This window comes from Tursiops truncatus, chromosome 21, assembly GCF_011762595.2.
Source record: "Tursiops truncatus isolate mTurTru1 chromosome 21, mTurTru1.mat.Y, whole genome shotgun sequence".
Taxonomy (NCBI): domain Eukaryota; kingdom Metazoa; phylum Chordata; class Mammalia; order Artiodactyla; family Delphinidae; genus Tursiops; species Tursiops truncatus.
The window spans coordinates 32,218,647-32,239,211 of NC_047054.1; the positions used below are offsets into that span (position 1 = coordinate 32,218,647).

General features: G+C 56.4%; 1 protein-coding gene across 1 annotated transcript in view; it reads right to left on the bottom strand.

The window, feature by feature from the left end:
• ANK1 (ankyrin 1) overlaps positions 1 to 20,565 on the bottom strand; it is a 98,513-nt gene that overhangs the window by 24,843 nt on the left and 53,105 nt on the right. Inside the window, exons 23-37 of the mRNA XM_033848812.2 lie at positions 19,557 to 19,653; positions 18,273 to 18,351; positions 16,815 to 16,912; positions 16,509 to 16,733; positions 15,395 to 15,549; positions 14,872 to 15,083; positions 14,185 to 14,389; positions 13,801 to 13,897; positions 13,359 to 13,590; positions 11,130 to 11,255; positions 10,884 to 11,003; positions 9,784 to 9,862; positions 9,448 to 9,522; positions 7,625 to 7,756; positions 6,198 to 6,344 (exon numbers count right to left, since the gene is read on the bottom strand). Coding sequence (XP_033704703.2) covers positions 6,198 to 6,344; positions 7,625 to 7,756; positions 9,448 to 9,522; positions 9,784 to 9,862; positions 10,884 to 11,003; positions 11,130 to 11,255; positions 13,359 to 13,590; positions 13,801 to 13,897; positions 14,185 to 14,389; positions 14,872 to 15,083; positions 15,395 to 15,549; positions 16,509 to 16,733; positions 16,815 to 16,912; positions 18,273 to 18,351; positions 19,557 to 19,653 — 2,079 coding nt within the window. The remainder of the gene's footprint in view (positions 1 to 6,197; positions 6,345 to 7,624; positions 7,757 to 9,447; positions 9,523 to 9,783; positions 9,863 to 10,883; positions 11,004 to 11,129; positions 11,256 to 13,358; positions 13,591 to 13,800; positions 13,898 to 14,184; positions 14,390 to 14,871; positions 15,084 to 15,394; positions 15,550 to 16,508; positions 16,734 to 16,814; positions 16,913 to 18,272; positions 18,352 to 19,556; positions 19,654 to 20,565) is intronic.

Below are 20,565 nucleotides of genomic sequence, written 5' to 3' on the forward strand. Positions count from 1 at the left end.
TGTTCTCTTTTTCCTCTTTTGGATTAATTGAAATTTTCCACTTTATCTATTTTGATTGCTTATTAGCTATAATTCTTTGATGATTTTAGTAGTTACTTTAGGACTTTAGGACTTTTAGTATACATCCTTAAACTATCACAGTCTACTTTTAAGTGATGTCATATAACGCTTGGCATATAGTATAAGAACCTTACAATAATATACTTCCATATTTCTCTCTCAAATTTTTTGACTTTTGTACCATTGTTGTAATATATTTTACTTTTACACATGCTAGAAACCCAACATTATATTGTTATTTTTGTTTAAACAGTTATCTTTTAAAGAGATTTAAATAACAAGAAAATTATGTATTTGTTCTTATGGTTAGCATTTTGGCAGTTCATTCCTTCGCGTAGAGCTGTATTTCTGTTGCTGTCGTTTCTCTTCGGCCTCAAGGATTTTGTTTTTAAACTTTTCTTGTAGCAGTCACCTCCTGGTGATGAATTTTCAGGTTTTGTGCGTATGGAAAAGTCTGTATTTGCCTTCGTTTTTGGAAGTTATTTTTGCTGGATATAGAAGTCTACATTACTTTAGAGATGTGTTTCTTTCAAGATGTGTTCTACTTTAAAGATATTGTTCCACTGTCTTACATCCATTGTTCCTATGAGAAATCTTATGTAATCCTTATCTTTATCCCCTTGTATATAACAGGTCTTGCTTTTTTCCTCTGGCTACTTTTAACCTTTCTCTGTCACAGGTTCTGACCAATTTGTTTAAAATGTGCCTTGGCATAGTAGCTTCCATGTTTCATGCAGTTAACTGAACTTCTTGGATATGTGTATTTACGGTTTTTGTCAAATTGTAAAATTCTGGGCCATTAATTCTTCAAATACATTTTCAGCCCCCTTCTCTGCTGGAAACTCTAATTTCACAAATATTAGGTCACTTGATTTCCCCACAGCTCACTGATGCTTTTTTTTTTTCTTCCTGTGTTTCATTTTGGAGTTTCTATTGCTATGTTGCCAAGTTCCCTTCTTCTGTAATGTCTAATCCCATTCAGTGTACTTCATTCATCCTATACCTTATAGTTTCATCTCTAGGAGATTGGTTTGGGTCTTTAAAAAATATCTTCCAGGGCTTCCCTGGTGGCACAGTGGTTAAGAATCCGCCTGCCAATGCAGGGGACACGGGTTCGAGCCCTGGTCTGGGAAGATCCCACATGCCACGGAGCAACTAAGCCCATGCGCCACAACTACAGAGCCTGCGCTCTAGAGCCCGTGAGCCACAACTACTGAGCCCATGTGTCACAACTACTGAAGCCCGCGAGCCTAGACCCCGTGCTCCACAACAAGAGAAGCCACCACAATGAGAAGCCTGCGCACCGCAACAAAGAGTAGCCCCCGCTCGCTGCAACTAGAGAAAGCCCATGCGCAGCAATGAAGACCCAACACAGTCAAAAAAAAAAAATCTTCCAAGTCTCTACTTCACTTTTTAAACATCTGAAATAGTTATTAACTGCTTTACCATTCTTGTCTGCTAATTCTAATATCTGCGTCAGTTTCAGTTGATTGACTTTTCTCCTTATTATGGGTTGTGTTTCCCTGCCTCTTTGTATGTATGTCTGGTAATCTTTAATTGGATGTTGTGACTTTTATCTAGTTGGGTGCTGGGTATTTTTGTATCCCTATAACAATTCTTGAACTTTGCTCTGTTATGTAGTTGAGTTCCTTGGAAACAGTTTGATCCTTTTGAGTTTTGCTTTCAAGGTTTATTAGGTAGGAGCATTGACCAACCTAGGGCTAATCACTCTCCATTTCCGAGACAGGACCATTCTGTGCTCCCTATGCAGTGTCTGTGAACGATCAGTCTGCCTATTGGGAACAGATGATGAATATTCAACCAAAACTTGCGGGGAACCTTCTGGAGGTCTCCAGAGCTCTCTCTGTGTGCAGCTGTCTCTCTAGGGAACTCTAGCTGCCCTGGTCTCCTTGGACTCCCAGCGACTTCTCCTGAACCAGGGAGTCTTCTTGGATTTCTCTTCCTTCTGCCATGACTTAGAAACTCTTTCGAGGCAGTGATCTAGGCAACTGTAGGGTTCACCTCATTTATTTTCCATGTCTCATAGATCACTGTCCTTTGCTGCCTGATGTCCAATGTCTCGAAAACCGTTGTTTCATATAATTTGTCCATTTTTTGCTTTCAAGCAGGAGCGTATATTCAGTCCCTGTTGCCTCATCTTGGCCAGAAGTGGATGCATCACAGACAGTCCCTCAGATACGGCCGGATAAACATGTTCACTCCTGGGAATCTCAGTAAGACTTCATAAAGGCTGGGAGAGGGTAACTCTGCTGGTCACAGAACACCCGAGGCTCATTCTTGGTGACTTTTCCACCTTGAAACTTCCTGGGGTTCATGTGAATGGAATTTCACCCAAGCAAAAATGTGTCCATGAAGGGAACTTGTGCAACCCTCCCCCAGGACTTCTTTCTGCCTTGTGTTTTGTCCTGGAGGCCCTCCCCTGGTCGCAGTGTTTAGGGGCTACGCCCCCTGCTCCCTCTCAGTCTCCAGAAGACCCCGCTGACCCCACTCTCACCCCCGAAGCGTGGATCTGGGGCTGTAGGTGTCCATACTCAGTGGAGTGGGGATTACTGCTCATAGGGGCCATGCTCAGCGAGGGCCGTCTCACACGGTCTGGGGTGGACCACAGCACAGGAAGGTTTGCTGAGTCCCCTGGGTTGAGCTCCAGAAGTGCCTGTCTCTCTGGCAGTCTCACGTGGCCCTGCCATACCTGGGCCACCAGCCCATCCCTCAGTCTAGAGCTCTCCTCTCTGGGGCTGCCTTTTGGGGAAATCAGGTAACAGGCAACCAAACACACAGCTTTGGAGCAGAGCCGTCCAGCAGTGGCCCGCCCCCCAGCCTCCCCTCATCTGGGCTGTCACACTGGGTCTCCGTTAACCTAGGCCTAACGCTGCCCCCACTAGTTTGATGTCAGCAGCAAACCAGACAAGGGTGGACAGACAACCCTAACTCAGGCAGGAGCCGCACTTCACTAGCTGTGTTCACTAAGAGTCCGTAGAAATGAGACATACTGTATTTCTAAGTAGACATTGTGTCCAACTCATCACACCAAATGGAGTTGACCAAACAGGATGTGAGATGTCCATTTTTTCCTTTTACATGAGAAATCTGTTTTATTTTTAGGAACATGCTTTTTTTTCGCTCCACGGGCAATTGTTTTTCATGTTTATTCCAAGGGCCTGGGGTAGTTCCCTCCTGTGCAAGAGAAGCAAACTTGCTTTTTGACTTAAAGCCCCTTCTGCTCTGGCCAGTCCAGGCAAACACAGCAAGAAGAGCCAGGAAGGAAGGACAAGAGACCTCAGGTTCCTATCTTCCTGACACCACAGAGCAACCAGTCACTGCCTCGAGTGCCCACAGGGAGGCTGAGACGAGCAGAGAACGAGGTAAAGCACACAGGAGGCAAGGTGCCGCCGTGGCCATCGGCGCAGAGGCCTGGGCCGGCCCAGGACAGAAAGCCAGAGGAAGCGCAGGAGGCTGCTGTCCCCCTGTCCTTCCACCTCTGATCCCTCCTGCTCCTTCTCTCCGGGCCAGAAGGGCACCCACATGTGGGATGGTCTTCCTGGGACTGCAAAGAAGGCAGGAAAAATACACAGAAGCCAGCTCTGGTGCCCAGAAAGGCAGGATGGACCAAGCGGGCGTCTGCTTCTGAGCGTCTGCTCCGGCCTGGGGGAGCGTGCACACAGGGCACACGGCCTGCGTTTGCCGGGACACCTGCTGGACGAGGGGGTTCAGAAGGGCTGACAGGCGACAGAGCAGCCAGGAAGCACAGAAGCATTCAGAGTGTGACGTCTGCAACCAAAGCAGGGGAGGATCCCTTGTAAACTTGTTAGACCTTGTGACCCCTCTGCTCCAAACCTCCAGCGGCTCTCCATCACTCTCCCAGCAAAACCAGTGTCCTCAGGAAGGCCTGGAAGAGCCGCCCTCCTGCTGCCCCTGCCCTTTCTTCCTCCCCTCTGGCCCCTCACTGTTCTGCGGATGCACCAGGCACGCCCGCTCAGGGCCACTGCCCGGGACGCTTGTATGGTGCTCTCTCCCTCCTCTCCCTCCAGCCTTTGTTCAGATGCTACCCACTCCCACCCCACTATTTACTTCCTCAAGCCCAGCACTCTGATCCCCCTTGCTTGAGTCTGTTTTTTCCCAGCATCTACTTGCTAGTGCATTATACAATTCACTTAACATATTATATTTTTGTTTGCCTCTCTACACAAAAGGTAAGCTCCATGAAGGCAGAGTTTGGGACTTTTCTTTCTTTCTTTCTTTCTTTTTGTCTGTTTGAGAACTGACTTATCTGCCCCGCTTAGAACAGCCCCTGGCATGTGGCAGGTGTTCAGAAAATATTTGCCAAGTGAGCTGACCAACTGCACAGCCTTTCCACAGTCACGGAGCACAGGACCCAGGCCCATGGGGGGTCGGACTCTGCTCAGGCGTTAGATGAGAGTCTCCAGGCCCAACTGGAATCCTGAGGCCAGCGGAGACATTCATAAACGCCTGGGTCCGTAACTGCCCTTTTGAACAGTTTTTTTATTGTGATAAGAACACTTGACATGGGCTCTATCCTCTTGACAGATTTTTGATTGTTGTAACTGCCTTGTTTATACTCATGTAATTTTATGGGCCTGGTGTCCGTAGAACTGGGGGACAAAACCCCCAAAACTTGAGTTGACTTGATTGAAACAGCTCTGGGGATGTTAAGAAACCCAACCAAGTCACCGGTTATCACGTAAAAAAGGGAGAAGTGTTCTGTCACTTGACTTCTCCCAGTTTGCAGCAATCAGCCCCCTTCCCTCGCTCCTAGTGAAAGGGAGTTGGTCACTTAGCAGTCCCTGCTGTGTCCGCCTAGTCCCCCAAGAGCGGGGAGAGGGCCAGCCTGGGAGCCCTCAACGCTGGGTCTGAGGGGCAAGCCTCCTCCGTGGGAACAGCCCTGAGGGCACACAGGTCCCAGCAGGCAGCGAGGGCGCCCCAGCATCAGGGCGGGGGCCCTTGGTGACATGCATCAGTGGAGGCTGAGGGCCCCTGAACACCTGGCCCAGGTGAGACAGTGGAGACAGGCAGTGGGGGAGAGAGCGGACTTGCAGGCCAGGTGAGGTCAGAGGCAGAAGAGAAAGGCCACAGCACGCAGTCAACAGATGAGCCCTGTGCCCAGGGGCCCTGGATGGCATGTTTCAGGAGACACAGGATGTGGGAGAGTCACCAGTGTCAGGGGCACAGCATCCCCCCGGACAGGGCCCCTGTCCCCACCTTCCACTCACAAGACCCCCGCCACAGGGGCCCACACAGCGCGCGCACGTGCGCAAGGCCGGGAAGGCTGGTGACCTAGGAGCTGGGGGAGGACAGCGACGCAGCTGCGGGATGGGGCATGTGCCGGCCTCATGGAAGCCGGTTCACAGAACCATATTGCTTTTCAAGGCCTGTGAGGAGCCTCAGGTCTCTAATCCAACTTGCTGATTTTAGAGAAGAGGCTGATGACTCAGCAGTGGAGTCAGGCGGAAAGGGGATAGAAGCCAGCCTCCCGGCTCCCACTGCAGGGTAGGGCCTCCGCCCTGCTTCTGCACCCCTGGTCAGCGACAGAGATGGAGGGGCAGTGGGGGTCCCGGCCCTGCTCCTCACTTGGCCGCTTCCCCTGCTAAAAGGAAGGTGTCCTCAAAGGCCGCAGGGGTGGGTGCTGGGGGCAAAGGTCAGGACCCCCCGGGGCCCGGTCACATGGGGGCTTCTTGGCATAACGAACCACATCAAAACGAGTCAGGGGAAAGAGATGGGGCGAGAAAAAAGGGAGAGAAAAGCAGAGACCGGGCTGAAGAAAAGATCCCGCTTAGTCTCAGAGAAGGGGCGGCAATAGGGCTTCAGGACGCCCCCTGGCTGGTCCCCATGGGACCTGCGCCAGAACCTAGCGCCCTTGCGTCTCCCCACCGACTGGGTCGATGGGTGCGCGCATGCGCAGAGCTGGGGGGCGTGCGGCACGCGGGGCGTTGAGCGGGGCCTCGGCTCCTCCCGTCCTGCCCGGGCCCCGGGCGCCCCCCACCACCTCTGCGTTCACCACCGCCCGTCCAGAGAGAGACTGACCTCCGGTCACCGGGAGAGAAGGTTCCAGGGAGGGTCAGGAGGCGGCGGCTCGGCCCCTTCGTCCAGGAGACACTCACCATTCATCTGGGAGGGGGACGACGAGTAGTCCCGGTCCGTGGGCCGGCGGTCGGGCTTCAGGTTGCGGCCCTGCCTGCCCGAGCCCTCCAGCATGTTCACGATCTCGCCGCGGTCGATGTGCCGCAGGGCCGCGTACAGGTTCTCCACTGCGGGCAGAGGGGAGGAAGGAGGGCGCTGGGGGGACCGCTACCCATCGCAGGGCGCGCGGGACGCCCGGCTCTGAACTCTGGTGGGGTGGGGGGAAGACTGCGAGGAGGGGGATTGCAGGCCCCCGCTTTTGTCGAAGTCAAAGCAAACTACCTCTTTGGAGAAGACGGCAGATCTGGGGACACTGCGGTTCCCGTCCGGCCCACGCAATGAAGCCAAAATCGCGGTAAAGCGAGAACACGAATGTTGTTGTTTTCCCAGTGCATATAAAAGTTGTGCTTACACTACACTCTAGTCTATTAAGTGTGCAGTAGCATTCTGTCTAGAAAGACAAGGCATCTACCATACCTTTAAAATATTTTATGGCTAAAAAACGCTAACTGTCCTCTGAGCCTTCAGTGAGTCTTAATAGTCACATAAGGATCACTGATAACAGATCAGCGTAACAAACGCAATCATAATGAGAAGTTTTGAAATACTGAGAGAATTACCCAAATGTGACAGACACGAAGTGAGCAAATGCTGTTGGAACAGACCTGCTGAATTTGATTGGGAAAAAAACACAGTATCTGCGAAGCGCCGTAAAGTGAGGTAGACCTGTGTTTTGTTATCCTTTAACCGATCTTTTCCAGACCCTAACAGCGGCGAATTTCAAGGCATGGGAAGTGTTTTTTTGTAACCTAAGAGGAATACTACAAGAAGATGAGTGAGAATGATTGGATTCTGTCTTCTGGAAATCCTTGGTCCTTGCCAGCTGATTTGCCATGCAAACGTAAACACTCAATTTCCCCTTAGCGCTTTGTATGCGGGAATGGGGTGGAGGAGGGGCTGAAAAGAGTGAGACAAATCTTCCCTCCCCCGTTGGAGAAAATCCTGGAAGAAGAACTCCATCCGAGGGGTGACTCCTCACTGGGCTCTGTCCCGAGGGGACAATCCTCATTTGTTTGAGAAATTCAACCGGAAGGCACACACCCTACACAGATGCTGTCTGTCTTCTAGGGGTCCTGGTGCGCTGTGAACTCATTCTGAGGATGGGAAGAGATCACGGCCAAGATTCTCCAAAATCCCCTCCCGGCAGCCTTGCCCAGAAGACCAGGGATCCTGAGGGGTGCATGTGTGCGTGACTGTGCGTGTATGTATGTGTGAGACAGAGTGTGCAGAAGAGATTGGTTCCAAAGGCCAACACCACCCAGGGAATTTGGAGGGAGAACTACTTGGTGAGAAGAGGTCCTGGCACAGGCTTTGGGGAGAGAAGGCTCCCCAGCCCATCGGTACTGACTCTTTGCATCTTGGCCTTCACGGATGACCCAGAGGTTCAACAAGGCCACGCTCTGCTCCAGCAAGGAGTTGGGGTTCTCCACGCGGATCCTGTTGATGTCATCCACGCTGAACTGCAGCTCGCGGGCCAGCTCTGCGCACAAAGAACGAAGACCGGGTGTGAGCCCAGCCAGAGCCCAGCCCCGGCCCCCGAGCCCGCGCGTGGAGTGGGGCGCCCGGCAGGGACCAGGAGATAAAGAGCAGTCTCCCTCTGGATTCGGTATTCCTTCTTCCCAAGGAATACCTGGTGAAATGCTGACACTTACACTGTTGTATCCCCCGGGAACGAGCCAGGAGGAGGCATGTGCCCAGGAGAGTAAATAGGTATTGAATGAATGAGACTGAGCCACTTATCCAAGGTCACAGGACAGGCTGGGGCCACAGCGGGAGAGGGACGGACCCACTGACTCCCTCGGTGCTGTGGTCTGCGCTGCATGCCACTGCCTTTCCCGGGAGAAGCAGTTATAATGGAAATGCATTACTGTGTTTACGTTTCTTCCCGGAAAGGCGTTATTCACATTTAAAATGAAAATACAATTTCCCATCTAAATGCAAGGCAATACAGAATGCTAGCTCTTCCCCTCCCGTGATTTTTATTGTTATTTCTCTCAGGTGCTTTAGATGAGAGAACAGCATCGGAGTCTCATTTCAAGGATGAGGAAGACCAGAGGGGAAACTGATGGTGAGAATCAGCATATGCATGTACCCCCTCCACACACACACACACACACACACACACACACACACTCACACACACCACACACACACTCACACACACCACACACACACACCACACATACACTCACACACACCACACATACACACTCACACACACCACATGCATCACATATGCACACCCACACACAACACACAAGCCACACACATACACACCACACATACCACATCTCTCACACACACCACATACAAGCCACACACACAAACACACACAAAACCAAGAAGCAGCAGCAGATGTGCTTTTCGGGCTTAAAGGAGGAGCAGTCTCAACTTCTACTGTGAGCTCCGCCACGCCGCCTTCCAGGAAGTTACTGCTAAGGTTTCCGAGCTTGTCTGAAGCCCTCTCTGCAGGTGGCTGAGTGAAGGGGGCCTGTTCATCCAAAATCTCACAGGAAAGTGGGGATTAAGTCACAGGGCCTGCGACTGAGTAGGACGCAGCCTGAGCTGTCACCGCCTCAGTTGCGTCAGGTCTCCTCTCATGGTGGACGGGGCTCGTGTATGACTTCAGCCACGGCCAGAGATGACAAATGAAAAACGTCCAGACTTGATCTTCTTCCCTCCCTTCCCTCAGCCACGCCAGCCTGTGGGGCCAGCGGCGTGTGCGGGGCCGGGGCGGTGGCAGGCAGGCGGGACGCGCATGTGCGGGGCCGGGGCGGTGGCAGGCAGGCGGGACGCGCGTTTTTTGTTTCCTTGTTTGTGTTCTCGGTTTGCTGGCTTTGCAGGGCTCTGTCACTAACTCACTGCACAACTGAAGTCCCCCCAGTTAGCTAGGTCTCAGCCTCCCCATCTGTAAAATGGGCAGCCTGGATCCATGCTAAGGTCTCCTGTAACGTCTGCAGTTGAGTTTCTAAAAAGGAAAACCAGAGAGAAGTGGGGGAGGGAGGGAGCCCCCCTCTATTGGTAAACCATGGCGACAATCCCAGATCAGGGGCACACCGGTGGAGGGAAGAGGTTTAGAAACGCCTTCACCAGCTGCCCTTTAGCGGAGAGGAGGTGCAGAGGTAGGTGTAGACAGGCAAAGTGCTCTTCTGCCCCAATTGCCCCACTCACCGGCCCAGCTGAGGCCCAGGTGCTCTGATATAGTAGCCATCTTCATGTCAGCCCGGTCTGCGCCGCTGAGGACACCTGGGGGGAAGCATCGCGTTCCATTTAGTAGCCTTGGCGGGACACAGAGCCGACAGGCGTGGGCGAGGGACCTCAGAGGGGCTCGGGGCCCGCTCCATGTCCACCCGATTGCTGGCTAGGCCTGCGAGGGTCAGTGGAGACCCCAGCCAAGGGCTGAGCCAATGGTGTCAGCTCGGAGCTCCCGTCGGGGTGAGGGGACGCTGCCTCCCTCACCGCCCCCGGGAAGGGAGTGAGCACAGAGAGTCACAGAGAGGTTGGTACCCAATGTGGACTCGCTGAGGATGCTGTATCTCAGGGCCAGTGGCGTCAGGGTCCTCCTCCGGTCATCGGCTCCACTGCCCTGCCAGAGAGAGACCAGGAAAGAGCGCTGTGGGTGCAGGCGGGGAGGACGCCTGGCCTGGCAGGCGATGGGCAGCTGCACTGCCTGGAGCCTCGACACACAGGGTAGAAGTGTGGGCAGAGGGGGGGCGAGAGGGAGTCTTAACGTACTTTATTATTATTATCATTAAGGATAAGCTCACACGGCCCTCATCACGTGCCAGGCCCTGCTTGATGGACACAACTCCCTATGAGGTAGGTACCATCATTCCTCCCATCTCACCGGGGAGGAGGAAACTGAGACCCAGAGGGCAGACTAACCCGCCCAAGGTAACTCAGCTAGTAAGTGGGTGGAGCTGGAGTTTGAATTTTTAAAAAAGTTTTTCTTTTTGGATTCCTTTCTGCTCAAAAGACCGGTTTTTGATGCCCAAGCCTTCGCACGCTGTGGCAAAGCACCGGGATGCTTGTTCAAGGCTGTGGGAAACCCGCCTGTGAAAGGGAAGTCGGTTCTCCCTAGTCCTCAGACAGAAAGGAGAAAACGAGCCTCAGATATCTGGATGTGACCTTGTTTGTCTAGTTCGGCATGAAAGGCTGATGATGAAACTGACAGGACGACACCAGCAAGAGAGACCCTCCCTCCAGCGCAGCGGAGACTCAGCTGCTCCCAGGCACCAGTGACGCTTGGTGCCCACACCTCTGCTGAGCTCAGAGCCCTGGGCGAGCGCAGGGCTGAGACACCAGGCTTCCCTTCTCTGAGGGCCTGGGCAAGACAAGTAAGTAGAGGAAAAAGAGGCTCCAAAAGAGCCCTGACGTGGCTGGGACACCTTGAGCCACCGGCCACCCGGTTGTCAGGCCTCGCCTTCCAACGTCCTGGAAGGGGCGTCCTGGGGAGCTCGGGGCCTCGGTGTAAACACGCGCGTCGCCCTCACACCCTGACGTTTGTTCCCGAGCTTTGCGGGAAGGGCTAGGCCACAGCCCGTGTCGGGGGAGAGCCCAGGGCCTTTCTCCACCGGTTCGGCTGACAGTCCCGGCAGGGCGCTCACCTTGGTGCAGGGTGGCATGGTGATGTTTAGGTGGCAGAGGATGTGCTGCGTGTCCTCGTACTTCATCGCCTTGCGCAGGAATGACAAGGACCCTGCTGGATCTCGACTGCTGTCCCTCACCTAGACTCGGTCACACAAAAGGGAGAGTCAGGGGCCGCCCCACTGGCCACCAGCCCAGCTGGCTCAGAACTCTCCACCTCCCGGACTTCTAGACCCGGGCGAGGGGTGGGCGAGAGGAGGCCGCACCTTGACAGGAATGGCCAACCGGCTCTCCCGGAAAGACTGGAAGAGGAAACTCCGCTGCTGCGCGGCCTTCTTGATGGGCACCAGGTTCCCGGAGAGCTCTGCGAAGAGGGGCATTCCTTCCAAAACCTGCAGGAAAGGGAAAGCAAACGCAGCTGGTCAGGAGCAATGCCCAGATGCCCGGGCCCGCCTGTCCGCTCCCGTCTCTGCTTCCCCACGACCCCCCAGGGGCCGTGCTCTGGGAGGCCCCACTGGCTGTTTCGGAAAGGTTATGGTGGATGCTTCCTTCCTTCAGAGGAGTTTATAGTAAGCAGGACTCTTCATGTGTCCCTGCATGGTTGGTCAGCGTTGCTGTCAGAATACTCTAGAATTCCACTAGGAAATCACAATATGGCTTCTGAAACACATTGATCTCTTTTAACACCATCCAACCATGTTTACTTTATATGAGTGCCAGGAGGACCACGTTGTGGTTTAATCTCACCCATGATATAATGATCCCTACTGTGTATATAATGCTTTCAACTGAGACGTTATCGTGAACCCATTTGACAGTGGAGGAAACTGAGGCCCAAGGAGACTGGTTAGTGCCCAAAACAGCATTAGAGGCAGGTCCCAGCCCTGTGGTCCTTCTTCCGGGCCCTCCGAGCCCCCAGAAGGCTCAGCACAGCCTCTGAGGCCAGATCTTCAGAAAGGTCCTGCTTTGTCACACATCTTAACCTGAGTGAGGACCCTGGGATGGGTAACAGGTTCAAACCTAGTCCCCGTTCTTTACTGCTCCCCCATCTGCCCAGCCCCTCCCCTGCTTCCTCATCTGGGTGCTGCAAAACCCCTGGCGTGGCAGGGAAAGTGGGCTCTGTGGTCAGACTCCTGGGACAAATCCTTTCTCTGCCATTTACTTAGCTGTGTGACCTTGGGCAAGTTGCTTAACCTCCCTCAGTCTCGGTTTCCTCATCTGTAAACGGGGGATAACAAAAGGACACACAGTTATGAGAATCAGGGGAGATGACGCCACTCAAGCACTTTTTGCTTTGGGGCCACACGGTGCGGCACGCGGGATCTTAGTTCCCTGACCAGGGATTGAACCCGTGACCCCTGCAGTGGAAGTGCGGAGTCTTAACCAGGGGATGGGCAGGGAAGTCCCACTCAAGCACTTTTAAAAGTACCTGGGGTGTAAGAACTTTAATAAATGTCAGCTCCTAGCACCACAAATCACTGGGCTGACAGCCTGCTCTCTCCTTGACCCACATGGTGTCCCTCGGCTCTGGGGAAGCTTCCCGCTGATGCTTCTTAAAGGGACATGGCTCAGGAGCCCCTTTGCAGAGGCCGCCCTCCTGATAGCCCTGGGTCCCAAAGGCGCCGGCTGCCCGCGAGGCGGGAGCCCAGGGGGGCCAGGCCCTACCTCTGTGTCCCTGCTCCGGGCCACGAGACAGGAGCCCAGGGGGGCCAGGCCCCTACCTCTGTGTCCCTGCTCCGGGCCACAAGACGGGAGCCCAGGGGGGCCAGGCCCCTACCTCTGTGTCCCTGCTCCGGGCCACAAGGCGGGAGCCCAGGGGGGCCAGGCCCCTACCTCTGTGTCCCTGCTCCGGGCCACGAGACGGGAGCCCAGGGGGGCCAGGCCCTACCTCTGTGTCCCTGCTCCGGGCCACGAGACGGGAGCCCAGGGGGGCCAGGCCCTACCTCTGTGTCCCTGCTCCGGGCCACGTGACGGGAGCCCCGGGGGGCCAGGCCCTACCTCTGTGTCCCTGCTCCGGGCCACGAGACGGGAGCCCAGGGGGGCCAGGCCCTACCTCTATGTCCCTGCTCCGGGCCACGAGACAGGAGCCCAGGGGGGCCAGGCCCTACCTCTGTGTCCCTGCTCCGGGCCACGAGACAGGAGCCCAGGGGGGCCAGGCCCCACCTCTATGTCCCTGCTCCGGGCCACGAGACAGGAGCCCAGGGGGGCCAGGCCCCTACCTCTGTGTCCCTGCTCCAGGCCACGAGACAGGAGCCCAGGGGGGCCAGGCCCTACCTCTGTGTCCCTGCTCCAGGCCACGAGACAGGAGCCCAGGGGGGCCAGGCCCTACCTCTATGTCCCTGCTCCGGGCCACAAGACGGGAGCCCAGGGGGGCCAGGCCCCTACCTCTGTGTCCCTGCTCCGGGCCACGAGACAGGAGCCCAGGGGGGCCAGGCCCTACCTCTGTGTCCCTGCTCCGGGCCACGAGACAGGAGCCCAGGGGGGCCAGGCCCTACCTCTATGTCCCTGCTCCGGGCCACCTCCACGAAGTTCTCGTGCTGCTCCAGCGTCTTGTCCACCCTGTCATCCGTCGTCATGCAGTAGCAGCGCAGTCGCCCTTCTCGGGGGTCGTTCATCTTGGCGAAAATGACAAACTTGGCCATGTAGGGCACCGCGGTGAGCTCCTTGTACAGCAGGGTGGCGAAGTTCACAGCTTCAGCCGTCCGAGGGCAGTCCGACAGCCAGAACCTGAAAAGAGGGCAGCCGTGAGCCTGTCCCTAAGTGCCTGAGGGGGAGCGTCTCCCCCATCCAATGGCCTGTAAGCCGGGCGGTGGCCTCTCTGACAGCCCCGGTGGTGGGGTGGGCAGGTGACGGCCTAAGCATGGCCACCCATGGGGACAGCGCTGCCCCCTCACGCGGGGCCCGGGGACCCATGGCGCCGGGCAGGCGGGGTGTCACCTGGCAGAGACGTTGGTGGTGAAGGTGGCGCACTCGTTGGCGTACATGAGCTTGGTGGTCCCCGTGATGTCTTCCCACTGGGCCTGGTCTGTCCCTCCTGTGACAGCAGTAGAAAGGGCTTGGGGGACCGTCTCCAGAAGCCAACGCGGGACGTGCACACCCGGCCGTGGCCCCGAGAGCACACCTACCCCTCCGCCCCTCCCCTCGCAGCAGCCCTCCTCCGGGGTCAGAGGGCTCTTCGGGGACAAGGCAGCTCTACGCGGACGCAGCTGCTCGTCCCTCCGAGGAGCCCATCACTCCCTAGCTCTGTGTCCTCCCGTCTCCCCAGGTGTCGTGGAAGGAGCTGCTGCCCAGAAGGCGGGGCGGGGCGGGGGCACCGCTCACCAATGACGCTGCAGAGCAGCCGCAGGCTGGTGGTGTCTCCCTCCCCGCTGTCCCGAGGGTTATCCGTCCAGGAGGGCGGCAGTGGGACGCGAAGCCCGATGGGGCGGTGGAACTTGCGGCGCCTCGGCTCCACGGTGACAATGGGGCTGAACGTGGCCTGGTTGCCCAGGAGTTTGGTGACCAGCTCATCGGGTACGGGCTGGGCCTGTGAAGTGCCGAGGGGGCACACTCAGCCCCGGAGCAGCAGAGGGGCTCATGGACGGAGGAAGAGAGCGGCTGTCCAGGCAGGTGCGAAGGCTCCCGGGGCGGGTCCCGCTCCTGCTGACGGCCAGCCCGGCTGTCCTCTCTGAGCCCCCGTCCCCATCTCCTTGCTGCTCCCCACTCCCGGGGGCCTTGCTCTGCTTCAGGCACCTCTCCAGGAAGCCAAGTGGCTTCCCCTCACGCTAAGCCTGTGGTTTAACACGTTATCTGGGGTTTTCTGCAAGTTACCAGGGCGTCTGCCCTATCTCACCCACCCAACTTTCTTCTGAGCTTCAAGGTCAGGGCTCTAATGGGACTTTTCAGGCCCTAGACCAACGGGTGGAGATGTCCTGGGGAGGAGGGTCATCTCTGAGCGCCCTGACGCCTTCCATCCCTGAACCCGGTCCAGGTGATGGGGCCCCAGCAGGTAAGGAGAGGCTGTGTCACCTGCAGGGCCAGCTTCACTTTCTTGGTGACAGCATTTTCTGGGAAGGTGGCCTGCACCAGGGGGACGAGCGTGCTTTTCAGGGAGCCCCCCTCGGGGCCGATGGTGTCGTAGTCCTGGTAGAGCCTTGACATAATCACGAAGTACAAGGGGAAGTCGGTGGTAACGATGCGGCAGACCCTCTTCTTCTCCAGCTCCTCCAGGCTCCCCAGCTCTGCAACCACAGGCCCGTGCCCGCCCATCACCATGGTGGCTTCCCAGGGCCCCTGATCCCCACTCTGGCGCCCCCTCCCCAGGCCCCGGCAGGGGCAGGAGGCTGGGCCACCTGGAAGGAGAAAGGTCCTGGCCCAGGGGGTCCTGCACAGGACACCAGGCTGCAGGGGCCCGGGCGCCGGAGCTGGGCCACGTCTAGCCTCTCAGGGGGTCCCACACTCCAGGAGACCCCGACAGCCCACCCCAAAGTGCAACCCCAAACCCCGTCCTCCAGGAGGAGGGCTGTGCTCCGGATCCCTGGGGCTCGCGCACCTTCGTCCATCCCATTGAGGATCTGATCCAGGTAGCTTTCTCCGTAGCGGTTCTTGTGTTCCTTCCACACGGAGCCGTTTTCACTCCGCAGCACCACGAGCTCGCGGTCCCCACGGCCTTGGGAGGCGAAGTGGGGGACCTCCACGATGACAGGGCTGGGGGGACAGGGGACAGTGGAGAGGGGCCCGGACGCAGGTGTGCGTGCCGTGTGGGCGGCAGCCATGGGCTCAGTAGGGAAGAGTAGCCGGGTCCTGCCTGGAAAGAGGCTGTCCCGTCTGCAGCCTGGTCCTCACAGTCCGATAGACCCGCCTCAGGTCCCAGAGAACCCCCACCCCCGGACCCTCTAGCTACCCACCAGGCCCCAACCTCAGTTCACAGGGGGCTCTCCTGCCATGGCCACACGGCCGAGGCTCAGCAGAATAAAGCTGCCCCTGGACCTGAGCCCGAGGGCCCGCCTGACGTCCTAGACGGGCGACCCAACCCCTCTGAGCCTCAGCTTCCTCCCGTGTCAGTGTGTGAAAGGACATTTCCTTGGGAGGACGGCTTTGAGGACTACATGTGAAGGGGAAGTCAACGTGAAAGCGTTTCACAGCTGCTTTACAATCGGTGGATGAAAGCTTGGCAGCGGGGACAGGCCGTGGATGGAGATGGGAGGGCAGGGCCTCCTGGGCAAGACCCGTTCCAACACAGAGCCCGTGGCGCCTGAGGGATGCAGAGCTCCAAGGAGAAGCCCTTCTGCTGCGGGAAAGGTGAGGAGGGAGCCTCTGAAACCATCAGTCCTGTCCTTGGGGGCCATGCTGCAGGGCCGCCTTCTAGGAAGACCGTTTCAGAGCTTAAATAATCAAACCCTGGGGGCCCCGAAAGTGGCCATCTTCATCCCCCCTCTAGTGTCACACAGGCGCTGAGGGCGTTAAGCTCCCCCTGGGGAACAGACTCCTACGTGTACCTAGAACAGGCCGTGGAAGGAACACATGGACCCCTGGCTCTGACCGGTCAGGACACAGAGAACACGGGTGCGGGCTGCAGGCTCGCCTCCCCTCTGCCCGGGCTGGGCTGGGGCTGCGTGGTCGCAGCGCAGCAGGGACAGGTCGGGGGCATGGGAGTGACCTCTCACCTCAGGAACTGGACTCCCGTGGGGCCCAAGGCGATGACCCTGCTGGCCAGGCCCTCCTCCTCGGCCAGCGGGGGCGGCGTGGGCAGCTTCTGGGGCTTCACCAGGCGGCAGGTGATGCGAGTGGGTGCTGCGCACGTCCGGGGCGGGACCACCACCCTCAGGCCATTGTGCCTGCTGCCCCGCATGGAGCCCCCGCGGGCGTCCACCATGAAGCTCACCAGGAACCTAGGGCACAGCGGGTCCGTGTTGGCTTCTCCTGGGTGGGCAAGCAGGGCCAGAGCTGCCAGCCCCTCCCAGGCCACTCACCCTGTGTGCACAGGGCTGGCCACCGGGCTGATGTTGTCTGAGGTCTCTGTGGCCGGGCTGCTGGGGATCAGCGAGTCTTCATCATACTCCTTAGACGCCTGCAGAGGGGACAAAGGCCAGCTGTCCTGTCACCCCCGGGCCACGGCTGATGGTCTCGGCCAAGGTCGGGGAGGCTCAGCCGTGAACCAAGGGGCCCAGCGTAGGAGGCGCTGATCTGGAAGGGCTCCCACCACACAGCTGGGCCCTGCGGTAGTCACCCTCCCTGCACTCTGAGCCCCTCCCCAGCTGGACCGTCTCCTCCCACATCCTCCCACCCCAGACGGGGCACAGCGGGACGCCAGGAGACCCAGGTTCATGCCTCGGGTTCATGACTTAGGCAAGGACTCAGGGCACGGTTGGCCAGGGAACAGCAAGACCCGGGTCCGCTCGGACCTTCTCACTGTCGTCTTCGGCGGCCCCCGGGGAACGTGCCACTGCAGCCCCAGGGCCACGTTTGACCGGGTCTCCCAAATGTCACCCGGGGCGTGACACCAACGTCACACCACTATGATGTGCCCGAGGGTGGAACGGCGGATTGGACGGCGTCACAGCCGCCTCCCTCTGGCTCCACTTTCGGGTCGAGGGGATGCGCGTGCCTTCAGTGGCAGGGGAAGAGACCAGCCTCAGCTGGAAAACGGACAAGCCCGGCTCGGTGATCGGGCCTCAGCGTGGCCGGTCCCAACCTTCAAATACCACACTGCTTTCTTTTTACCCTAGAAAACCCCTTTGCCCAGGTGACAAAGTGCCAAATGGCCTAAAATTAAACCAAGAGGAATTACATTGTTTTAAACCATCCCACCGATCTTGGAGACAAATTCAGGTGGCATCCAGGGAAGCCACAAAATAGGGTATTGTAATGAGTAACAGCCCACGCCGGGAACAGCTCTCCTTGACGTCCTCTTTCCATCTGTATTGGTATTTTAAGCTCCCGGTAATCCCTTGAGGAAGGTGAGGCAGAAACTGTCCCCTTTTTTTATGGACGTGAAAGAAAAAAAGCTCAGAGTTCCAGAGCCGCCCGCAGCTTCACAGAGTGCAAATGCAGCCTCAGGCTCCCTCTCTGGCGCCGGGACCCTTGGCCCCAACAGGTGCATAAGGCGTGTGCTCAGGGGCTGTGGCCCCGAGAACATGGGCTTTGGAGCCAAAACTTCTGGAGCCAGTTCTCAGCCCCACTGAGACCAGCGTGAGGGTGTCCCAAACGCCCTTCGGCTCTCGGAGACCCAGATCATCAACAGCTAGGATAAGAGCACTGACAGCACAAGTGCTACCAAGAACACGTGGAATCTGGGACCTGCGGGGCTTGGTAAACGCTGCCAGCTCTCAGCTATGAGTTCCTATTGTCCTGCAGGTCGTCTCAAAACAATCACTGTCCAGGGGACCTGCTCCCTGCCAAGGGGAAGTAAGAGAAAGGATGCTTCTTACCTGCTCTGGCTCTTCAGATCTGATCACCACTGTCTCAGGTGTGACGCAAGGAATCCGAGGGATGGCTGGGGATTCCACCCTGTGTGCCGAGAACGTTGGGACATCAAGGGATGATCCTTATGAGTAGCCCCCCTCTTCCACGGAAGGCCTTAGTGAAACACTTCTGTACCCCCAGGATCACCTATCCGATCCGACCGCTCGCCACCACCTGAATCCCACTGGCACATGTGGTACATCCTGGCCTTCACACACTGACCAGCCTCCTCCCTCTGCCCCCATGCCTGTCCCCAGAGCCTGACTGTCCTGGCTGAGTGAAGGACCTGCCTCCTCCAGGAAGTCTTCCTGCATGCACCACCCCTGTTCTGCAGCCTTCGACCCCTTGGTGAGGGAACCCTCGCTCTGGCCATTACATCTTATTCTGCGTCACGATCTGTCCACTGGGTATGTGTTTTGATTCTACCAATATATCTGTAGGTTCTCCGTGGTCAGGGTCCGAGTCTCAAGTTTCTTTCTAAACGAAGTTCAGTAAATACTAATCATAGTTTTCCTTCTCCTTGGTCCATTGCCCTATTTTGTATAAGCCCTGGGACCAAGCTGGCACACGCCTGTCTTTTCAGAAAATACCGAGGGCTCAGTGTTTCTAGAAAGTTGTCACTTTTAGATTCATTCACAAAGTCCCCGGGTGTGGCGATGCACCCACGTCGCAATAGCTCACAGCATCTCAGGGAGGAATGAGAAACACAGGCAGACACAAACCCTCCATGGGTCTTCCCTAATGGACAGGCCAATGGAGGGACGTGGCCAGCCTCTGAGGCCAGCTTGGCAAAATTCCTTTCTTTTTTTTATTATTTAAATTCTTTTAATTGAATGAAAGCTTTTAAAAATTCTGTAGTGCTTTGCAATTTTCAAAAGTTTCACACACATGATTTCATATAATCCCATAATGACACTTCCCCCCCCGCCCTTTTTTGGCAATGGTTTCTAATGGCAATCTCCCTTGGTGGATTTTTTCTGGTGAGAAGCTGAGTGTGTGAGAGGGGGAGGGGTATGGAGACTGAGCGAGGAGAGAAGGAACAGTGGGGGGCAGGGACCCCTGAGAGGGTGGCTTGCGGTAGGAGAGACCTCTGCGCCTGCCTGGCACCCCTGGTGCAGGGCTAGCTTATCCTAAGGTGCTGGACCAGCGCTCCGTCCGGGCTCGGCCTTCCTGGAACCTTCCAGCTCTGGAATCTTCCTACTCAGTCCCCGGGGTGGACCTTGACCTGCCTCGGCGTGAGCATTACTTACACTTGGTCCAGCTTCGGCACAAAATCCAGCAGCTCTTTCTCTTCATCTATATCCCTGGTATCCTGCTTCTCAGCCTTGAAGCCAACAAGTTCTTCCCCTGAAACCGCACAAGTTTAAGTGAGTGACAGGACGGAGATTCCCTCTTTCTTTTTCAAAAGAAAAGAGGGAATCTGCTGCTCTTCTCAACGCTCACCCCGAGGAGTGGGGGAAGGTCTCAGATGCTCCAGGAGGACCATAGCAACGTCTTCAACCAGCCCTGACCCTGTTCCTCCAGCCCTGGCACCTGGAGCGGGGCAGCCAGCCCCTGATATCTTAGTCTGCACCAGGCTTTGGAGAAGAAAACAGTCCCATCAAAAAAAAGAACTTTTTCTGCCTGACAAGTTCCACTTCAAAACAGCCCTTGTGGCGTGTGCACTGACACCAAAGAAAGAGGTGCTTCTGTTCTTTCCGCACCACACGCAACAGAAGAATAAACAACTGTGGAACCAAACCCATCCATTTTGAGAGGCTCTAGGAACTTTAATAACCATGGCGGCTGAACCCTCATTATTTCCTAAGCGCATCACCAGGAGGTTCAAAGTCTGTCTGCAAACCAGACTGCCTCTTTGTTTCTCTCGCCTCCTTGAACTGGAGTTGGAGCCCTGGACCTTGCAGGGTCCTTTACTGCCCCTCAGCAGTGTGTGTCCTGGCGTTGTGATCTGGAGCCGACAGGATGGAATCACAGCAGCTCATGCAGTTATGATCACAGACACAGTGGCATGGGCACAGACACAGACATGGACAGGTTGGAGCCGCCCGCCAGGGCACGGATCTTACGGATGGAAATTTCCTGTTTTAGTCAAGCTCTGATTGTTATGAAAACCAGGGATGGATTAGTGAGATCTTGGATTGCTTAGAGTGAAATGCACTTGTGAGAATGGACCACAGGGAACAGAAAGTGTTTCATACCCATTATAGTTATATGAGCAGTTCCTGGAAAGCAAAGAAGAGCCAAGTTTAAGGATGGATA